At 38.2% G+C, this 17,045-nt stretch overlaps 2 protein-coding genes across 2 annotated transcripts; both read left to right on the top strand.

The window, feature by feature from the left end:
* Window positions 1-460: 460 nt before the first annotated feature.
* LOC306823097 (immunoglobulin-like and fibronectin type III domain-containing protein 1) lies at window positions 461-11,959 on the top strand (the record flags this gene model as incomplete). Its single annotated transcript, XM_079342462.1, has 22 exons — window positions 461-488; window positions 3,263-3,385; window positions 3,482-3,621; window positions 3,707-3,806; window positions 3,926-3,992; window positions 4,070-4,265; window positions 4,507-4,620; window positions 4,700-4,862; window positions 4,942-5,214; window positions 5,699-6,028; window positions 6,437-6,561; window positions 6,738-6,879; window positions 6,959-7,252; window positions 7,347-7,646; window positions 7,907-8,083; window positions 8,200-8,328; window positions 8,505-8,813; window positions 9,539-9,624; window positions 9,746-9,938; window positions 10,114-10,410; window positions 11,191-11,517; window positions 11,934-11,959. The coding sequence occupies 22 exons, from the start codon at window positions 461-463 to the stop codon at window positions 11,957-11,959; spliced, it is 3,939 nt and encodes a 1,312-aa protein (XP_079198588.1).
* Window positions 11,960-12,703: 744 nt separating this feature from the next.
* On the top strand, window positions 12,704-15,721 carry LOC306822514 (uncharacterized protein). The gene is made up of 4 exons (XM_079341595.1): window positions 12,704-13,089; window positions 14,049-14,527; window positions 14,646-14,793; window positions 14,882-15,721. The coding sequence occupies exons 1-4, from the start codon at window positions 12,820-12,822 to the stop codon at window positions 15,386-15,388; spliced, it is 1,404 nt and encodes a 467-aa protein (XP_079197721.1). The 5' UTR covers window positions 12,704-12,819; the 3' UTR covers window positions 15,389-15,721.
* Window positions 15,722-17,045: the final 1,324 nt, after the last annotated feature.

Here is a 17,045-nt window from a genome sequence, read left to right as displayed (position 1 = left end):
CAGATGTAACATCATGCAATTTCATCGGATTTTTCAAAAATGATATCAACAGCACAGACTCCCGCACTGCCCTCTTTGTATTTTAGCTGAACCTGATTAAAAACAGTCAAAGAACACACCAATGATGTGTACCATAAGAGAAACGAGACTAAAATTAAGAACCATTATGCACCTGCCATATTATCATTTGAGATAAAGGTTGTTAAAGTGTACTTCCTGGACTATACTTACAGTGAGCAGAGCAAATCAAGAAAGCTCAGTGAAGTCTTAACAATGATGGGTTTTTTGATTTATGCTAGCCATGTAAAAACTGCAAGATAAAATAATGTTTGATGACTCTAGAATATTTAAAATGCTATGCATGCTGATATGGCTACATTTACGTATACTACTAGAAGTTTACTCTTTGTGTTTTAAGAACAGACTGACCAAACCCTGGAGTCGAGAGTGAATCAACAACATGAGTTCAAAGGAGCCCAAAGCCTCAGGTAAGTCTGAGTGGCTCATGTATGTTGCTGTAAGTGTTTCTTTTTATTCGTTTGTTGAAAAAAAATTATCATTAACACTAATTTGCCCAAATTACTAAGTTGTGTTAGTCAGAAAGCTCCTGATAAATGCTCTTCAAATATTTTTGTGGTAATATGTATGAACTATTTAAAAAACAGGTTATTCTGTTATATTCAGCTGAACAGAACCTTGTTTTGTCGCAACATATGCACACCATGGATGAGCCACAGTTTGATTAACCCCCCCCCCACACACACACACACACACACACACACACACTCTGAGAATTGTTGCTTTAACCCCCATTTACTAGTAATGTTGACTGAAGCCTTTAAATGAGCTATGAGACAATGCCGCAAACGTTCAATCTGAAAACAGAGTTTTAAACTGCCAGAAGAGCTTAACAATAGCTGTGTGGATAGTTGAGGGTCCTTACATTAAATACATTAAATACATCAGCCATGGGTAATGCACTCTCATGTGTCATTGTCCTCAACCCTGACCGTTTTACTATTGTCATGTACACAGACGACGAAGAAGACATTAATCGGTAAAATAATGCAGGAAAAGAAAATAGAAAAACGCAGACAAAAGAGCCAAAGTAACTACTACTATCAAAACATTAAAACAAAACAAAAATAATTATTATCATATTTAACTGCAGAAATATCATTCATTGGAACTAGCAATAGAGAAAAGTCTGTCTTTATAGAGGAAATGTCTTTATAGATATATGAATTTAGAGCATTCATATCTGTGCAGGAGGCCGAGTGTTTGTGTCCCAGCCTGGTTTATGAAAGGGTTATCTGCTTTAAACAGCCAGCCGATATTGACTTAATGTCAACTGTAGCCCGCCGGGGTCCAAATCTAACAGTGACTTCAGGGAGTGTTTGGTATGCAGAAGCAAATAGTTGCCTTGCTGTGCAAGAAGTCTTGGATTATGTGTGTATCAATGCTGGAGGGACGAGGTTACGAGAATCCTGCCTGCATTCAGATGATATAAGAGCATAAACCAAAACCCTTGAGAGATGACACCGAGTGTGATGAATATTCAGTATGTGCCCTCTAACTGAAGTAAGACTGCTGAGGAAAAAGTCATGAAGAACGGATGATCGGAAACAAATGCACATTACTGAAATAAGAAGCAGACACTGAACATTTGGTCACTGCAAAACCACGTTTTTTGCATTATGCATTCTGATATTGTTGAATTAATGTGTTGCAGATAAAGATACAAAACAGAAGACATTTTGTTTTGCTTTTTCATTAAACCTTGTTTTCCTTGTGTATGTTTCTGAAAACTATTACTACTGTAGAACGTCAGAGTTAAGGCCTTCTGGAACAAAACATTTCATTTTAAAAGTGCATTTTTATAATAATTTCTCGACTGTGTCTTGGAATCAATCAAAGTTATTGATATATCTAGTGAAATATAAACATTGAAAAGGTTATGGTTATATATGCGGATCATTTTTAAATACAAAATGGTACAACCTGTGACTCCTTTCCCGCATGTCACTCCCCACTCTCCCACTCCCCCCAACACCAGAATCTACCCACGGTCCTATCTCTAATAAAGGTGTAAAAAGCCCAAAAATTAGTAATTGACTAATAATGACCACGTTTCTTGTATTGTAACTTCAGTCTTCTATCTTTATGGTGAACACAGTTTCATTAATCAGGACGATAATTGCTCCATTCAGCTTCAAACCTAATTAACCTGCCTAATGGTTGGACACGGTCTATGCTTCACACAGTTGTAGAGATCAGCTGTGACTCACATATTTATAATGCAGCAGTAAAAGTTGAAGCTCGGGGCGAATGAAGCGGCTCTGAGTCACTCCAACGTGTGATGCTTGTGCAGGAAAAGGAGCAACTGTTGAGGATCATGATTTCAGCAGCTGTTGGATGAACTTTGTGTCGTCTGCTGAGTCATCCTGCAGTTTAAATCTTGGGGAGGAAAAGGCCGACAAAATGTGTCAGCCTTCACTTTCTGCAATATCCTTTTGCCAGATGATCGAATAGTGAATTGGCCAGGGGTCAGGGTCAGGTCAGAGTCAAATTTGGTTTTGTATTATAGCTCATTGATCTTGTAACATCAAGTAATACCTGAGAGACACAGACTTGTCAAAATACGTTTTTATACCACTAGATTTACATTTCTTTTAGATTTCCTCCAAATAAAATGGAAATGTTATTAAAATCAATTTGGAACCTTTATTAGCTATATGTGTTGTTCATTGTAGACAAAATCAGACATGAATGAATCAACCATGGATGGTCATGAACACAAGCTCAAGGACTTCCATGTGAAACTTTAGAAAAGAAATACTGACATCTTGTGACAATCTAGCATAACTGCAACACAATGTAAAAGCACTGACGATCATTAAACAACTGTGTTATACTGTATAAGGGATGCAAAATATACTGTTACCAATGAGCAAAACTTAAAAAAGGAGGTCTTAATATAGTAAATACTTTAAAGTATTTGGAAATAAATCCAACCATATTGACTCCTTTTGCTCTGTCAAACAGTGTTTTCATTTTTTTAATTTAAATAAAAAAAATTATCGATTTCATTTGGATGCAACACCAAGCATGAATAACATTTGTGTTTACATTTTATTTGAACTATTTTTACCTTCATCAATTCATCAATTATAATTTGTAAAGCGACAGTTCATAATAAATGTTACCTCCAGTTGATAACTTCAGTAGCTTATCATTTTACTTGTTTTTACGTTCTTCACAGTGGCTATCAAGAAAAGATCCAGAGTCCCTGGAGTAATGATCACTCAGTATGTCGAGCAGCTGCCTTTGGGAAAGTCCACACCTGACTTCACTCGAAAGCCAATGGCTATGACTGTTCAAGAGGGTAAGAACACCTCAAACATAACCTTTATTATGACCACACTTTTAAACACCATCAACAGCTGTATCACAGCTGGACTCAATGTATTCTGGATTTCAGGTAAAAAAGCCCTTTTTAAAGCTATGGTTAACGGAGATCCAGCACCAACTGTAACATGGGGGCGCAGTAAAGGCGAGGTTAATGACCCAGAAAAGTACAAAACCAGATTCGATGAAAGAGCTCAAGAGCACATTCTTGAGGTGAGCAAGAACCACAAAATATAACGCTGTAAATCTTTGAATAAAAGGTTCATTCGAATTCATGGAAAATGTTTTTTTTTTTCAGATGCCCGTTGTGACACCAGATGAAGCTGACGTCTACAAATGCTTTGCCACCAATGAGTATGGAATGGCGGTTGTCAGTGCAACTCTCAAAGTGACCGAAGGTAGACGACAGATTTTGATGTTAAGAAAAGTAAATTAAATATAAGAAAATATGTGTATAAACTATGGAGCTTTGACTCTTAACTTTTGCTTGACTGTTTTATTTGATGATGTTTTTCAGCTGGTTTCAAGAAGAAAGCCGACGCAGATGGACAAGAAGTCAATTTCAGATCTATGCTGAAGAAAACGTAAGTACGAGTTTTTGTCTCATCTTCTTAATGGACATCTACATAAAATACATTTTGCTTTTGTCGTATTTTTCTAGTGCTGTGGTCACCAGAAAAAAACAGCTTCCGCCAAGAAAAGAAGGAGAAATTGATCCGAAGCTCTGGGAACTGCTTCTCTCTGCACGAAAGAAAGACTACGAAAAAATCTGTTCGGACTTTGGCGTTACTGACTTTCGTTGGCTGCTCAAGAGGCTCAACCAAATGAAAAAAGAAAGGGAAGATGAGCAGGCAAAGGTACTGGACCTGACAGCCACCAGTAACAACTATTTAAAGATTATCCTGAATTATGAGCAGCTAAAGTTAATACTTGAGTTTGCACATTTCAAGTTGGAAGTGTTATAACGACACCCATTATTGATGTCACTGTACATCTGTGTATTATTGCAAGGGTGAGAAGATCAGGACTTCTGGACTGGCATATGTCTTATAAGTGGATAAAATGGATGAATAATAACGTGTTGTGCTTATTTTGTAGGTAGTAGAGAAACTGGAAAATGTTAAACAAATAGAGGTAAAACCCAACGGGAGAGCTGAATTTAGCATGGACATGAAGTTATGTGATCCCAACAGTACAATCAACTTATACAAGGTGAGTTGATATGGGTTCCAGCATAAACTATTTAAAAGCCAAACAAACAAGTCCCTGTTTAATTACAATTCTTTCAAAGGATGGGAACGGTGTTCCATATGGCGATGATGACAGTTCAAAGCACAGACTTCAGAAAACCGGGGAGAAGTATGTTTTCAGTATCAAAGATCCTCAGCCAGAAGATGCTGGCTTTTACCAGGTTGATGTTGAAGAGGCAAACGTCCTAACCACTGACTTCCAAGGTAAAGTACTTCGATTTGACTATTCAAACATGAATGAGAAGCCAGTTATTCCACAGCTAACCTTTTTCCTTTCTCTTAGTGCCTGCTGTGGAGTTCATAGCAAAGATTAAGGATGTGAAAGCCGTTGAAAGTGAGGACGCCATCTTTCAGTGTGTCCTGTCGACACCACTGCACAGGATTACCTGGTCCAAACAGGACTCTTCACTTGAAAACGAGGACAAATATGAGGTCACGGTCTCAGAGGACAAACTAATTCACACGTTGAGGGTCAAAGACTGTGGAATGGCTGATCATGGAACATTTTATGCCATTGCTGGGATAACTTCAAGCAGTGCTTCCCTCATAGTAGAAGGTGGGTTTCATATTGGAATAGATAAATGAAAAATTCCTCCAAACTGGATGGTTTGGAATGTGGGATATTTACTGAATGAATAATGCTTCAAAGAAATAAAATTCGGGCTGCAACACCAAATGAACATAAACTATATGTTTAAGTTTGAGCAGACTATAGGCTTGATAAGTTCATGATATCTTTATCGCTTTTCAGTTATAATAATATCTTCATTAATTTGTAAATATTGGCTATTATGAAAGTCTGACTGGATTTGGTATTAAAAGAAGAACATGATATGTGGTTAACTATGTTCAAGAGTAAGTGCTTCTTTTGTACCAGTGTTAAAAAAAATGTATTTTTCATAAAGTGATAAAAACTAAAACCTTTTTCTGATTAGATTTATAGATTGTTAGTTGTGGCTCCAAATGAAATGATGTTGTTATGTCCCCTAGATGACAAACATCTGTATTGTTTTTATTTCTCTGTTTTCTCTGTGACCCAGCTGATCCAGATGGAAGTAAAGGTCGAAAAGGCACCCAAACTGGGGATCAGGATGCATTGACTAAACTAGCATTGGAACAGAAAGCCGAGTTAGAAAAAGACAAGGAGGAATGGAAAGGGAAGGGAGACGGAGGAGATGCAAAAGATAGCTCTGGTGATGGGAATCAAAATGGAGATGGATCAGGAGATGGATCAGGAGATGGCTCTGGTGATGGATCTGGTGATGGGTCGACTGGAAAGACTGAGAAGGACCTAACAGATGGAGATGATGCAGATAACAAGAAAAAGAAGCGATTGCGAACTGGCCCCTTGGTTCCTGACACTGTTATAGGTAAAATAATTATATTTTTGGAATAATGTGTTGCTGCATTGAAAGAGGATTAATTTAGTATCAATGTTCAAATTTCAATCTATCTATCAAACTGTTAGAAAGGGAACTGGAGCAGAGGGAGGGTCTTTGTTGAGAGATACATCACTGAGAGCTAATAATCCATTTGCCTTTAATGCTAAATTGTATTTCAGTGCATTTCTTTACATGACGTTGGTATATCATACAAAGTAAAACAACTTCAAATATGTGAGTCTAGATACTTGTAGGGAAAAGATATCTCCTTAACATCTCACAATGTTTGCCTTTTTGTAAAATCCTAATAATTGTATTCATTGTTTTATAGAAGAAAATACAATGCACAGTCATTTTGATTATCTCTACATGCTCTCTATGTTTTAACTGTTGCAGATCCAGGCGTTCAGTTTGTCAGTGGGCTGTCAGATACTATGGCTAACACTGGTGAAAGGGCAGAGCTGTCTTGCAAACTAAGTAGTGAGACTTCTGAGGGCCGTTGGTATAAAAATGGGAAGCTGGTGAGTAAATTATTCTCGTAGAATAAGATGTGTAGGAATACTGCAATGGTATTGCTGCTTATTAGCTTATAAATATAGAATGGTCGATTTTAGTCAAAAATATAGTTTAATATATTCCATGCATGATTAATTAAAGTGTTTTTCATTCATATTTAATATGTTTTTTATCTTGCAAGCTAACTAATGAGGATGGAGTAACAATTATCAAAGATGGAGCCTGTCACAAGTTAATAATTGATTGCTGTAACAAAGACGATGCAGCCGTGTACCGCTTTGAAGCGGAAGGCCGTAAATCTGAAGCAACATTGAATATTCAAGGTATAAAAAATTTTTTGAATAAGAAGAATCATATTTAAAAATGCATAGTTTCTACCAAAAACTTTCTTTTCCATTGAAGACCCACCAAAATTTGATGTTGATGCACTCGGAGAGTTTACAAAGCCAGTAATTGTAAAGGTGGGTGAAAATGCAGAATGGAAGCTGCCATTCTCAGGTGGGGCACCGATGAATATACAGTGGTATAAGGATGATGATGAACTTTTGCCTGCCCTGAATGTAAAGATTGAAACATCAGCTACTGAAAGCAAACTACGCCTCACTAAGTGCCAAAGGAAAGACTGTGGAGAGATTAAAATTAAAATAAAAAATGAATTTGGTACACTAGAGGCAATTTCTAAACTCATTGTTCTTGGTAAGTAAATTCCAAGTATAACAACTTTTACAATATTAAAGGTGATAAAATCCTTTAATGGTGTCTTTAATATAAGTTATTTTTTTGTCAACAGACAAACCAACCCCACCTCAAGGGCCTGTAGACATCATGGAGAGTGCTGTAACATCTGTTGAATACAAGTGGAAACCACCAAAAGATAATGGCGGATGTCCAGTCACAAACTATATCATAGAAAGGCAACAGGTCGGCCGCAATAAATGGTCAAAGCTTGGTGAGATCCCTGGTAGCAACCCGAGTTACAAAGATACAGATGTGACCCCTGGAAGGAAATACTGCTATCGGATCAAAGCCAAAAATGCAGAAGGCATCAGCAACTACCTGCAAACAGAAGACATACCAGCTGGTGTATTACGTAAGTCTTTATCAAAGCCTGTAGTGCAACGCATAGTTTTGCTCCCGCCTGTCTCAGAAAGCAGATTTTAGAGTAAAAGATTTTAATTATTTTTGAAAATTCAAACAGATCAATGTCCAAACCGATCCTCAATTCAAATCAATTATTTCAACCTACGAAACCTTATTTGACTGATGAATCATATGTTCTAATTTGGAGGTACAATAACTAATAGCTCAAAAAGCATTACATGTACTATATATTATTACGTTTCCCCACAGGATATCCGGGAACACCAACAGCACCAAAAGTGGTCAGTGCCTTTAAAGACTGCATTAATCTGTCTTGGATTCCTCCATGCGACACGGGAGGAACTAAAATAGTTGGTTACAATCTGGAAAAAAACAAGAAGGGCACAAATTACTGGAGTCTTGTAAATCAAGGAGGGCCTATCACAGGTATCTGACACATATGAAAAGCTTTAGGAATATACCGTGATTGAAATTGTTGTGAAATATGCGAAATATCCATCATACAATATTTTGAATGTTAAAGCCATGTCTTGTCTACTCAGATACAAAGTATGCAGTGAAAGATGTTTTTGAAGGAGCTGCATATGAATTTAGGGTGGCTGCTATCAATCTATCTGGTGCTGGAGAGCCGAGTATCCCATGTGACACAGTAATCGCCAGAGATCCAATGAGTACGTACTGCACTTACAACTGATTCAGATATTCAACTAAGGCTTCCTTCAATGAAAAATTAGAAATGCTGGGCTTTGGGATGAATGAAATATTTGAAACATAATGCTTTGGGTAGCTCGTTGTGTAATATAAAAGCATGACATTGCTGGGCTAATAACTCTATACTGTTTTTCAGAACCCCCAGGCAAAGTCACAGACCTGAAGTTGACATCCTCAAATTACACCACACTTTCATTGGCTTGGACAAAACCTAAAGAAATAAAAGGGTTGGAAGATGAAGCCCAAGGGTACTACGTGGAGATCAGACTGATAGAAAACCTTGAATGGATTCGCTGTAATGTCAATCCAGTTACTCTTACTTCCTACACGGTGCTTGGCTTGAAAGCAATGGCTGCATACTGGCTGAGAGTAATTGCCACCAATTACGGAGGTGATGGAGAACCTCAGGGCTTTGACAATTACCTCATTGCCATGCCCCCTCCTGGTGAGAAATTTAAAATATTTTTTTTAAACTAAATTTGAAACATGAACTTAGCTGTGCATTTATAATGACATAACAGTTTTTCCTTTTAACAAAAAAAGGTCACGTCAGAACTAGTTTTTAATTTAATAATACATCCTCACAAAGCTGAATTTTCCTTCAAATAGTCCTTTATCAAAAACATTTGTTATTTTTTGTAAAAAATATATATATATTATCTGTGCCTGTGGAGTTAAGGGGAGCCTTGTTTTGATAAGACAGTTACAGAATTAAGGAGCCAGCCAAGAATGAGATGAAGTTGAATAAATGGCTTTTAAGCTTTCATCAATAGCATTGTTGCATTTGAAAAGAAGTCCCATATAACACCACAGAAGAAAAAAAGACAGAATGACTGTGCATGAAGATAACTTGTAAAATCTGTTTGTATTGACATACTTGAAACTTCTCTTTAGTTTAGTTTAGTCATGCCAGTTTTTGGTTCTGAGATAGAAATATAGTGTGTTGCTGTAACGGACCAAAAGTAGTATTTAAAACAGCTGTTGTACCTAGATAACACATCACATCAAAAAATATATGATTAATGGAAGGACATGAGTTGTCCTAATCATGATAAATTGATAATCCTGACTCCATCATCACCCTATTAACTACAGAAATCATTTAATCCATATTATTAATCTTTTAAATACAAAAATCTAAACCTTTCATTCTACATCCTGCATTCATAGTAAGGCCAAAGTTCAAAGATCGAAACATGAAGACCTTTGTGGTGATAAAATCTGGAAACACAGCCCGCTTAAACATCAACTTTGAGGTACTGCAATTCATTTTCTTTTACTACTACTGTGTTTCATTGACAGATGTAATTTACTTTTTGAACCTTTGATGATCATTTCTGTAAATAGACTATTCTGAAATGCTCTTACCGTCCTCAGGCCTCCCCCCTCCCAGAAATCTTTTGGCTAAAAGACGGTGTTCCAGTGGCCAAACATGTAACAATTACCAACTTTGATAAGGGCTCTCAACTGTTAATCCCCACATCTGAGCGGTCTGACACCGGCATCTACACCATAACTGTCAAGAACATTGTCGGCCAGGAGAGCTTCAATGTTGAAATCAGAGTCACAGGTAAAATACAGCGCTAAATATGGCCAAGAACAATGTATCTGAAATACAGAAAGACATACTTTCTGCTAGCCTAATTAAGATGTTTACTCTGCTAAAAAGGATAGAAAATCATCAAACAAACCCAGAAAATTAAACATCTTTGTGTCTGTATCTCGTTTTAAAAATATGACTGTAGATGATCCCAAACCTCCTGGTGCAGTGGAGCTGGATCAGAACATCCCAGGGACAGTGACTCTGACTTGGACCCCGTCTCCAGATGAGAAGAGGGATGACAGACTACACTACATGGTGTCAAAGCGTGACTCCTTCAAACGCACATGGAGGACAGCGGCAGACAACCTTTTTAACAACAAGTTCACAGTTGTGAACATCTTGCCTGGACGAGAGTACAACTTCAGGGTGTTTGCCAAAAATGATATGGGTCTTTCTCCACCTTCTGAATCTCCTGTGTTTGAAACCAAAAAGGAAAAAGGTTTGTGTCTCATGCTAACTTTCAGTCAACCTAACAACAGGCTGGAGCTGGAGCTGGAGCTGAGGCGGGATTAAAGCCTCTTAACGAACCGTTGGATGTTTCTGTTGGAACCTCCAGACCTACTTATTAAGTTGTTAATGTCTCTACTCTACTAGAATTGGAGACATTAACCATTAAACATTATTCCTGGTTTAACAAGGAACTTGTTACTTGACAGCACGGCTGACCTAGTGTTTAGGTCGTGCCCCATGAACTGACACTTTAGTCCTACAAGCAGGCAGTCTGGGTTCAATTCCAATCTATGGCTCCTTTCCTGCATGTCATTCCTCACTCTCTCTCTCTCCCTGATTTCTATTCACTGTCTTATCACATAAAAGCAAAAAAGTCCTAAATGATTGAATAAATACACAAATATGAAGAGCTGGCTGAAAAGCACTTGATTCTAGGGATGGCAAATAAGCTGACAAACTTACCAAGATGTGAAGAGGAGGAAGTAGATGGACGAGGTTTGGGAGACATTCCACCCCAAACGAATCATTCTCACTATCGCTGAAGATTTCCTTCTCTTGCCACCGAAGACAATTGTGTCAACTACCTTAGCAATTTGCACCATTTGCTGACTTTGTGTCTGTAAGCTAGCTTGATGCAACGTACAGATGCTGTTTCAAATTAACATTTTGTTTAATGTATCAAATATATTCTCAGTGTAACAAACCTTGTGATTTACAATTTTAAAACTTTCTACAACCCTAACTTTTTTTGCTTTTGTCTGTGTTGCAGTTAAGTTCAAAGTAAAAATGCCCGAGGCAAAATGCTTGGATTTCCAGTCACCTCCATCATTCATCGTTCCCCTCAAGATGCGCACAGCTCCACAGGGTTACGAGTGCTTCATGAGCTGTGCGGTTAAGGGTGATCCAACTCCGCGTGTGACATGGTACCACAACAACATTAGCCTGAACACAAACACCAACTTCCACATCACCAATGTTTGTGGAGTCTGCTCCATGCTAATACTTAGAGTGGCCCCCAAAGACCACGGCGAATACAAAGTTGTTATTGAGAACAAACTGGGGACAGCTGCGTCCACAATGATGCTGAATGTCAGAGGTAACACTGAACATTTTTAAGAATTGATGTCATGACTGGTTTGTATAAGATCACACTGATCAGTATTATCAATATGTTTCTTTACAGAGTGAAGAAATGATGCAGCTGATGGACAAAAGCTGAACCATCAGATTCCTTGCTGTGTTTTTAAACCTTAGAATCATATATTCAAATTGAGTTGCAACTTATTCTATTTGTCACGAGTGTGTTTAAACCCTTTTTAAAGACTGTCAAAACAGGAGCAAGTGTCCTTTCGGGAAAGTGCTCAGCTTTAAAACTTTAACAATGTGTCATGCAGGTTCCTGGTCCGATAGGTTTAGTACAAAGCATTATAGTTCTGTAAAATCGGACACATTTCTCTGTCGAGACAGCACTGTTTATCTTGATATGTCTGTTCTGTTTACTTCTATGTCTAGCTCCACTGACAGTTCTCATACAGTAGAGTGAGCTTGCAAAACAACTTCAGAGCTGTAACTTTAATTGCCTTTCATTAAACTGTTCCAAGACAGTCCTGACAACTGTGTTTTTTATGCTCTTCACAACGGTCAGACACATGCAAAACCAACATTAAGCACTACAGTCTATGTTTTCATCCTTTTCCAATGATTGGTGTTCATAAAACAACGCTCACAGTCCAGTGCTTACTGCTTGATTGAAATGTAGACCTATGATGGGCACATTACTTTATAAATTTAGCGTAAGATTTCAAGTGAACAGACCGTGACCATATACAGGCACACAGATAAAATGCAGGTATTTTGGATTTGCTTATGTACAGTTTTTCTTCTTACTTTTTTTTCTGCTTTTTTTTTCTGTTTCACAGGAAATATTGCATTGCAACTGCATTTATGTATCATTTAGCCTTATTATAGTGTATTTACATACTAGTGAATTATAGCCTACAGGCTTTTATAGCTGAAATATGTTCTCAGAGAATCTGTGTTGCTAACATTATTTTAGAGTTTGTATTCATTTTACTACTTAATTACATTGTCCAGCTGATACTTGTGCACTTTCATTATGAATGAAGAACGTAGAAGTATTTTCATGATGACTGAAGTGGTTTGTCTAATTCAACAACAACTGCAGTTACATAATAATATCCTGTAACGCCCCCCAGGACCCGAGCAGTTGCTGTGCATCTTATCAGGGGGGTCCAATGACTTGTCTCCGTCAAATGGTCTCGCTTACACAACGTGACATCGTAGTAAAAAAAGACAAGAGGGGCACACTTTGCTGAATCTTCCTCACTGGAAGCACATACCTTTTGCAAGTCCGTCCAGCCCCTCTTCATCTGCAGCCATGGCCAAGCGTAAAGCCAAGAAGCCGCAGCTCGACGACGACAGCTCCGTGTCGCTGCAGTCATCAGGGGCCCCAGGGTCCAGGAGAAGGCTCAACTCCAACACCACCTCAGCTTTGTTGTTCCTAATTATCTTCATGGTCGGAGTGTGCATTATGGGGTGGTTTTGTGTTCAACAGCAGCAGACTCTTGACCAACTATCAGAGTCCTTTACAACTATGCAAGACAGAATCACAAACTTCCAGCAGGCAGTGACCATGACGGACGAACAGGTGAGTGAGCCAAGCTTATACTGTAGCTCTGTTGTTGTTGGTTTTTTTATGTCTGGCTGACTGTATTTATATGATGTTAAAACTTTTAAATCAAAATTGAACCACATATCAGAGGGAAATTAAAACAATGGCTTTTGCGTCTCGTGTTATCGTTACAGAATCTGACAATCCAAAATGAATGGATGTCCTTCAGAGTAAAGGAAATCAATTGTTTCCTTTTTTAATAAAGTTTGTTTGTAAAAATACAAATAATGTAAAGTAATGCTTACATGAAAAGCTATATTTTTCGAGCCTTTTGATTTTTTTGTTAATGGCATCTATGCGATATTCTCAATTAAATTGTTGCTCAGTGAGATTTACTTTGAAAAGCTGTGCTTGTTAGACATTTCCAAGGGGCTAACTCGATAGCCCTCATAGTAACACCTGTTGCTATTTAAAGCTCGGCTTGCATGTGAGCGGCTTCATTGTCACGTTTCAAAAACATTAGCAACCTCAGAGACAAGAGTGAATATTTACAATAATTTTAGATATTTATAAGTTTTTAGCAGTAATAAGTGTATTAATAGCTTTATTATTTCAGTGCGTCTTATAGCTCTTTTAACATTTAAACAAATCGTTCTGTTGCCAACTTGTCATGATGTGGATTTGATGTCATATTGTGCGTCTGAAATAGGAATATATCTTGAAAAAAATAAGTCACACAATCCCAATGAAACAAAAAAAAAATGTATGTAAAGGAATTTGACTAAGTGATTTATAACGCTGACCAAAATTACTTGATCTATCTGGCAATATATAAAGGATAGTTCTCAGGGTTTAAACAATATTTTGTTACCTGATTATAAATGATGTTGTTGTACCTTGCAACATAACACAACCCTGCTCAGTATGTAATCAAACAAAGGCAAGACTGGATTTCAGATGAATTATTCAAGCAAAAAAAATCTCAATCTGTCTAGACTGATACAGGTTTGGATGTAGAGGAGAGGATCTTCGCCCTGGAGGAGGCTCATAAACAGGCTCAGGAGAAGGCTGAGGTTGCCCAAGCCACATCAGATAAGTTGAAAAATGCGGACCTGTTCTCGCAGATCTCGGACCTCCATGATGAGATGAATGCCCGACGAGCTGTGATAAACCAGATCTCCCTGTCCGTCACAACTCTCCAGACCTTGTTCAAGAACCAGAGTGAGGAGTTTGAGGCCGTGAAAGAAAGTGTTGTGGCTGGTTTGAGCTCCAGCTATGAACTTTCTGAAAATGTGGCAGGGTTGACGAACACTGTGGCCTCTGCATGCTCCAGAGTAGACCAGCAGGTTGCATCGGTGGACGCTCTTAGTGAAAAGATAGAGGGACAGGTATCAGAGCTGGATGAGCTGAAAGAATCAATGGATCTTCATAAAGTTTCACTTCATACAAACAACCAGGAGATGGCTGCAATAAAGTGAGTACATTTAATCTTTCACAGTTTATCTGCATATCTGAAGAGTGTTTTAATTTGCTGACTTTACAGAAGAAACTCACGTTAGTCCTGTCTCCTGTGTGTTTCTCTTTATTTTAAGGGAGCTTATCAGAGCTGAGCAGATCATGCGGGCCCAGGCATTACAAGAGATGGTCAATGCAGTGCAGATGACTCTGGATGAGCAGTTTTTCACTTCACAGACACTCCACAGCAGCGTGATGGCTCAGTTGCAGACTTTTCACAAACAGGTAATCCTGCTTTGTTTGACTGAGGCTATTCTTTAAATACCTACATTATCAAATGCAATATATAAAAAAAATGTTTCTCTCATCTTAGCTGGCCCATACTGCTTCTTGGTCTTTGAGAATGAAGTCAAATGAGGAGAGCGGTGCAGCAGAGGAGCTCATCTCCGCCACAGCACAGAACGCTACCGAAGTGCAGGAAAGCACAAAGGACGCTGAGGAGGAGGTTGAGCAGCAGGATGCAGAAGATGAAGCAGACTATGAGGCACAGAATGAGGAGGATGTTCAGGACGAACAACCTCTGGAACAGGAGGTGGTGAGGGGCGATGCAGAGCCCCAGGAGGAAGAAGAAACTACAGAAGAGGAAACAACAACAGAAGAGCTAGAGGAGGTGGACATGACAAGCGAGTGGGGTGGGGAGCAGGGAGGAGCTGGAGAGGACGTGGCAGAGGAGACGGTAGAGGATCACGTTTTAGAGGAATCATTCGAGGAGGAGGAGGATTTTGAAACAGAAGTTGTGGAAAGCTTTGAGACCTTAGAAGAAGAGTCTGCAGAATGTAATACTGGTGTGTTTTTGGACGAGAATGAGGGGGACGAGTAGTTCACAGGCTATTTTTAAAGTCTTATTTAGATAATCAGGAACCTTTTGTACTTACATTATCCATTTATAGCTAAATTTTGTATTCCAACTGTATGTTTATCTGAGGTATAGGTAGTATCAGATAAGAAGTCCTTTGGGGAAGAAAAAGTAAGAATTTCCAAGAATGTGATACATGAAGTGCTTTGATATTTAATTTTAATGGGAAAAAAGTCATTCAATAAAAACGTACCATATTTCCAGCTTCTTAACACCTGTACTGAAAGCTTCATGAATGTTGTCTGCCTCTTTTTTGAACACATCTGAGTATGTCATTGACCATTTTTTTTAAATAATAAGCCCAACAACTACCTGATTGACAAAATAAACTGATCAACAGTGAAACGTGTCGTCATGTGTGTATGACGGTTTTTACTGCTCTTCAGCCCGCATTAGGTAATGTTACTGAACTTACTTGAATTTAAATGTGATAGAAAACGTTATGATTGATTCACTAATGAATAGTCTGAATGAAAAAAAGCATGCATCTATCTTTGGGAGAGAAAAAAAGGTTTGAGCTGACGACAGTTCTGTTTGAGCAACAAATTACTGGTAGTAATGTGTTCATGAAAGTGACATGTTATGTTAATTAATGTGCACACACATGATTTCAAATAGATTACATTATAAATAGATTTTCATAGAAAAAAGGGAGTGTTTTTTGCACTAAAGGGAGAGATTGAGTGTGACAGTCTGTACAGCTTGTAATTTAACACATGAACATCTCTCTGCAAAGTTATTTCTGGCACAAGACAAGTGGACATGTGGGTACACATGTTTCCCCTGGTACATTCTGATCTTTCACAGGAAGCCCCCTTTATGAAAAGGTCAAAATACTATTTTTTCTCCAGCAGGTGGTGCCAGATTATAACTTCAGACCTACTTATTAAAGAGAATCTATGAGGAAGTCCTCTGTTTGAAACGCTGGGATTGGGAGGAATCAAACTGTTTTGTGGCCTTCTCGCCACACTGCTGGCCTTCTTCGTCCTCAGTCTGCTGCTTTTACACCACCCTGCACCTATGTGGTGTGTATATAACTACCATCTTTTTCAAATCTGTGAGTGTCCTAACATTTTGTCCATATTATTAAAACGGATAGCTAAATCTAGTTTATACCATGGGCTCCTCAACAGTGACCTTTAGTGTTTCCCTCTCCATTATATAATGGACCCTACCCTGAAGAAAATCAAGCTATCCAGGGTGCTGGTTTTGCAATTGATATAATGGTGAAAGTCTTTGCAGTTGTTTTTCTTTTTTTCTTTTTTTTTCAAAACATCAGAGAAGGGGGAAGACAGGCCAGGTGAAAAAAAGCTATAATGTACACTATGTTATGTTAATAGTAGCAGTGTGGAAGGGCCATGACTTTAAATGAAAACTCATTGTTACATCTCTACATTACAAAATGCTTCAACTACAGACAAGAAGCAGCAAGAAAAATAAAACCTGTCGAAAATGATCTGTGCTTTTCGAAGCGCTAAATCCAGATCACTGAAAGAATTGCAATTAGTGACGGCAATTGTTGTATTTATTAAATGAAAGCAGCTGCAGGTGCTCTGAAAGCCAACTGTTTCTCCGGCTTGAACTCATTAGAACTACACAGAAAGCTGAGACTCTGAATGTG

Source organism: Symphodus melops (genome assembly GCF_947650265.1).
Source record: "Symphodus melops genome assembly, chromosome: 4".
In the NCBI taxonomy this organism is placed as follows: domain Eukaryota; kingdom Metazoa; phylum Chordata; class Actinopteri; order Labriformes; family Labridae; genus Symphodus; species Symphodus melops.
This window is presented reverse-complemented; position numbering and strand designations above follow the sequence as displayed.

What these genes read in the sequence shown, in the direction of transcription:
- LOC306822514 (XM_079341595.1), top strand. Translation starts at nt 12,820, where the DNA reads ATGGCCAAGCGTAAAGCCAAGAAGCCGCAGCTCGACGACGACAGCTCC. An exon ending in TGACCATGACGGACGAACAG is followed by an intron (nt 13,090 to 14,048) that starts GTGAGTGAGCCA and finishes CAATCTGTCTAG; the next exon opens with ACTGATACAGGTTTGGATGT. An exon ending in TGCAGACTTTTCACAAACAG is followed by an intron (nt 14,794 to 14,881) that starts GTAATCCTGCTT and finishes CTCTCATCTTAG; the next exon opens with CTGGCCCATACTGCTTCTTG.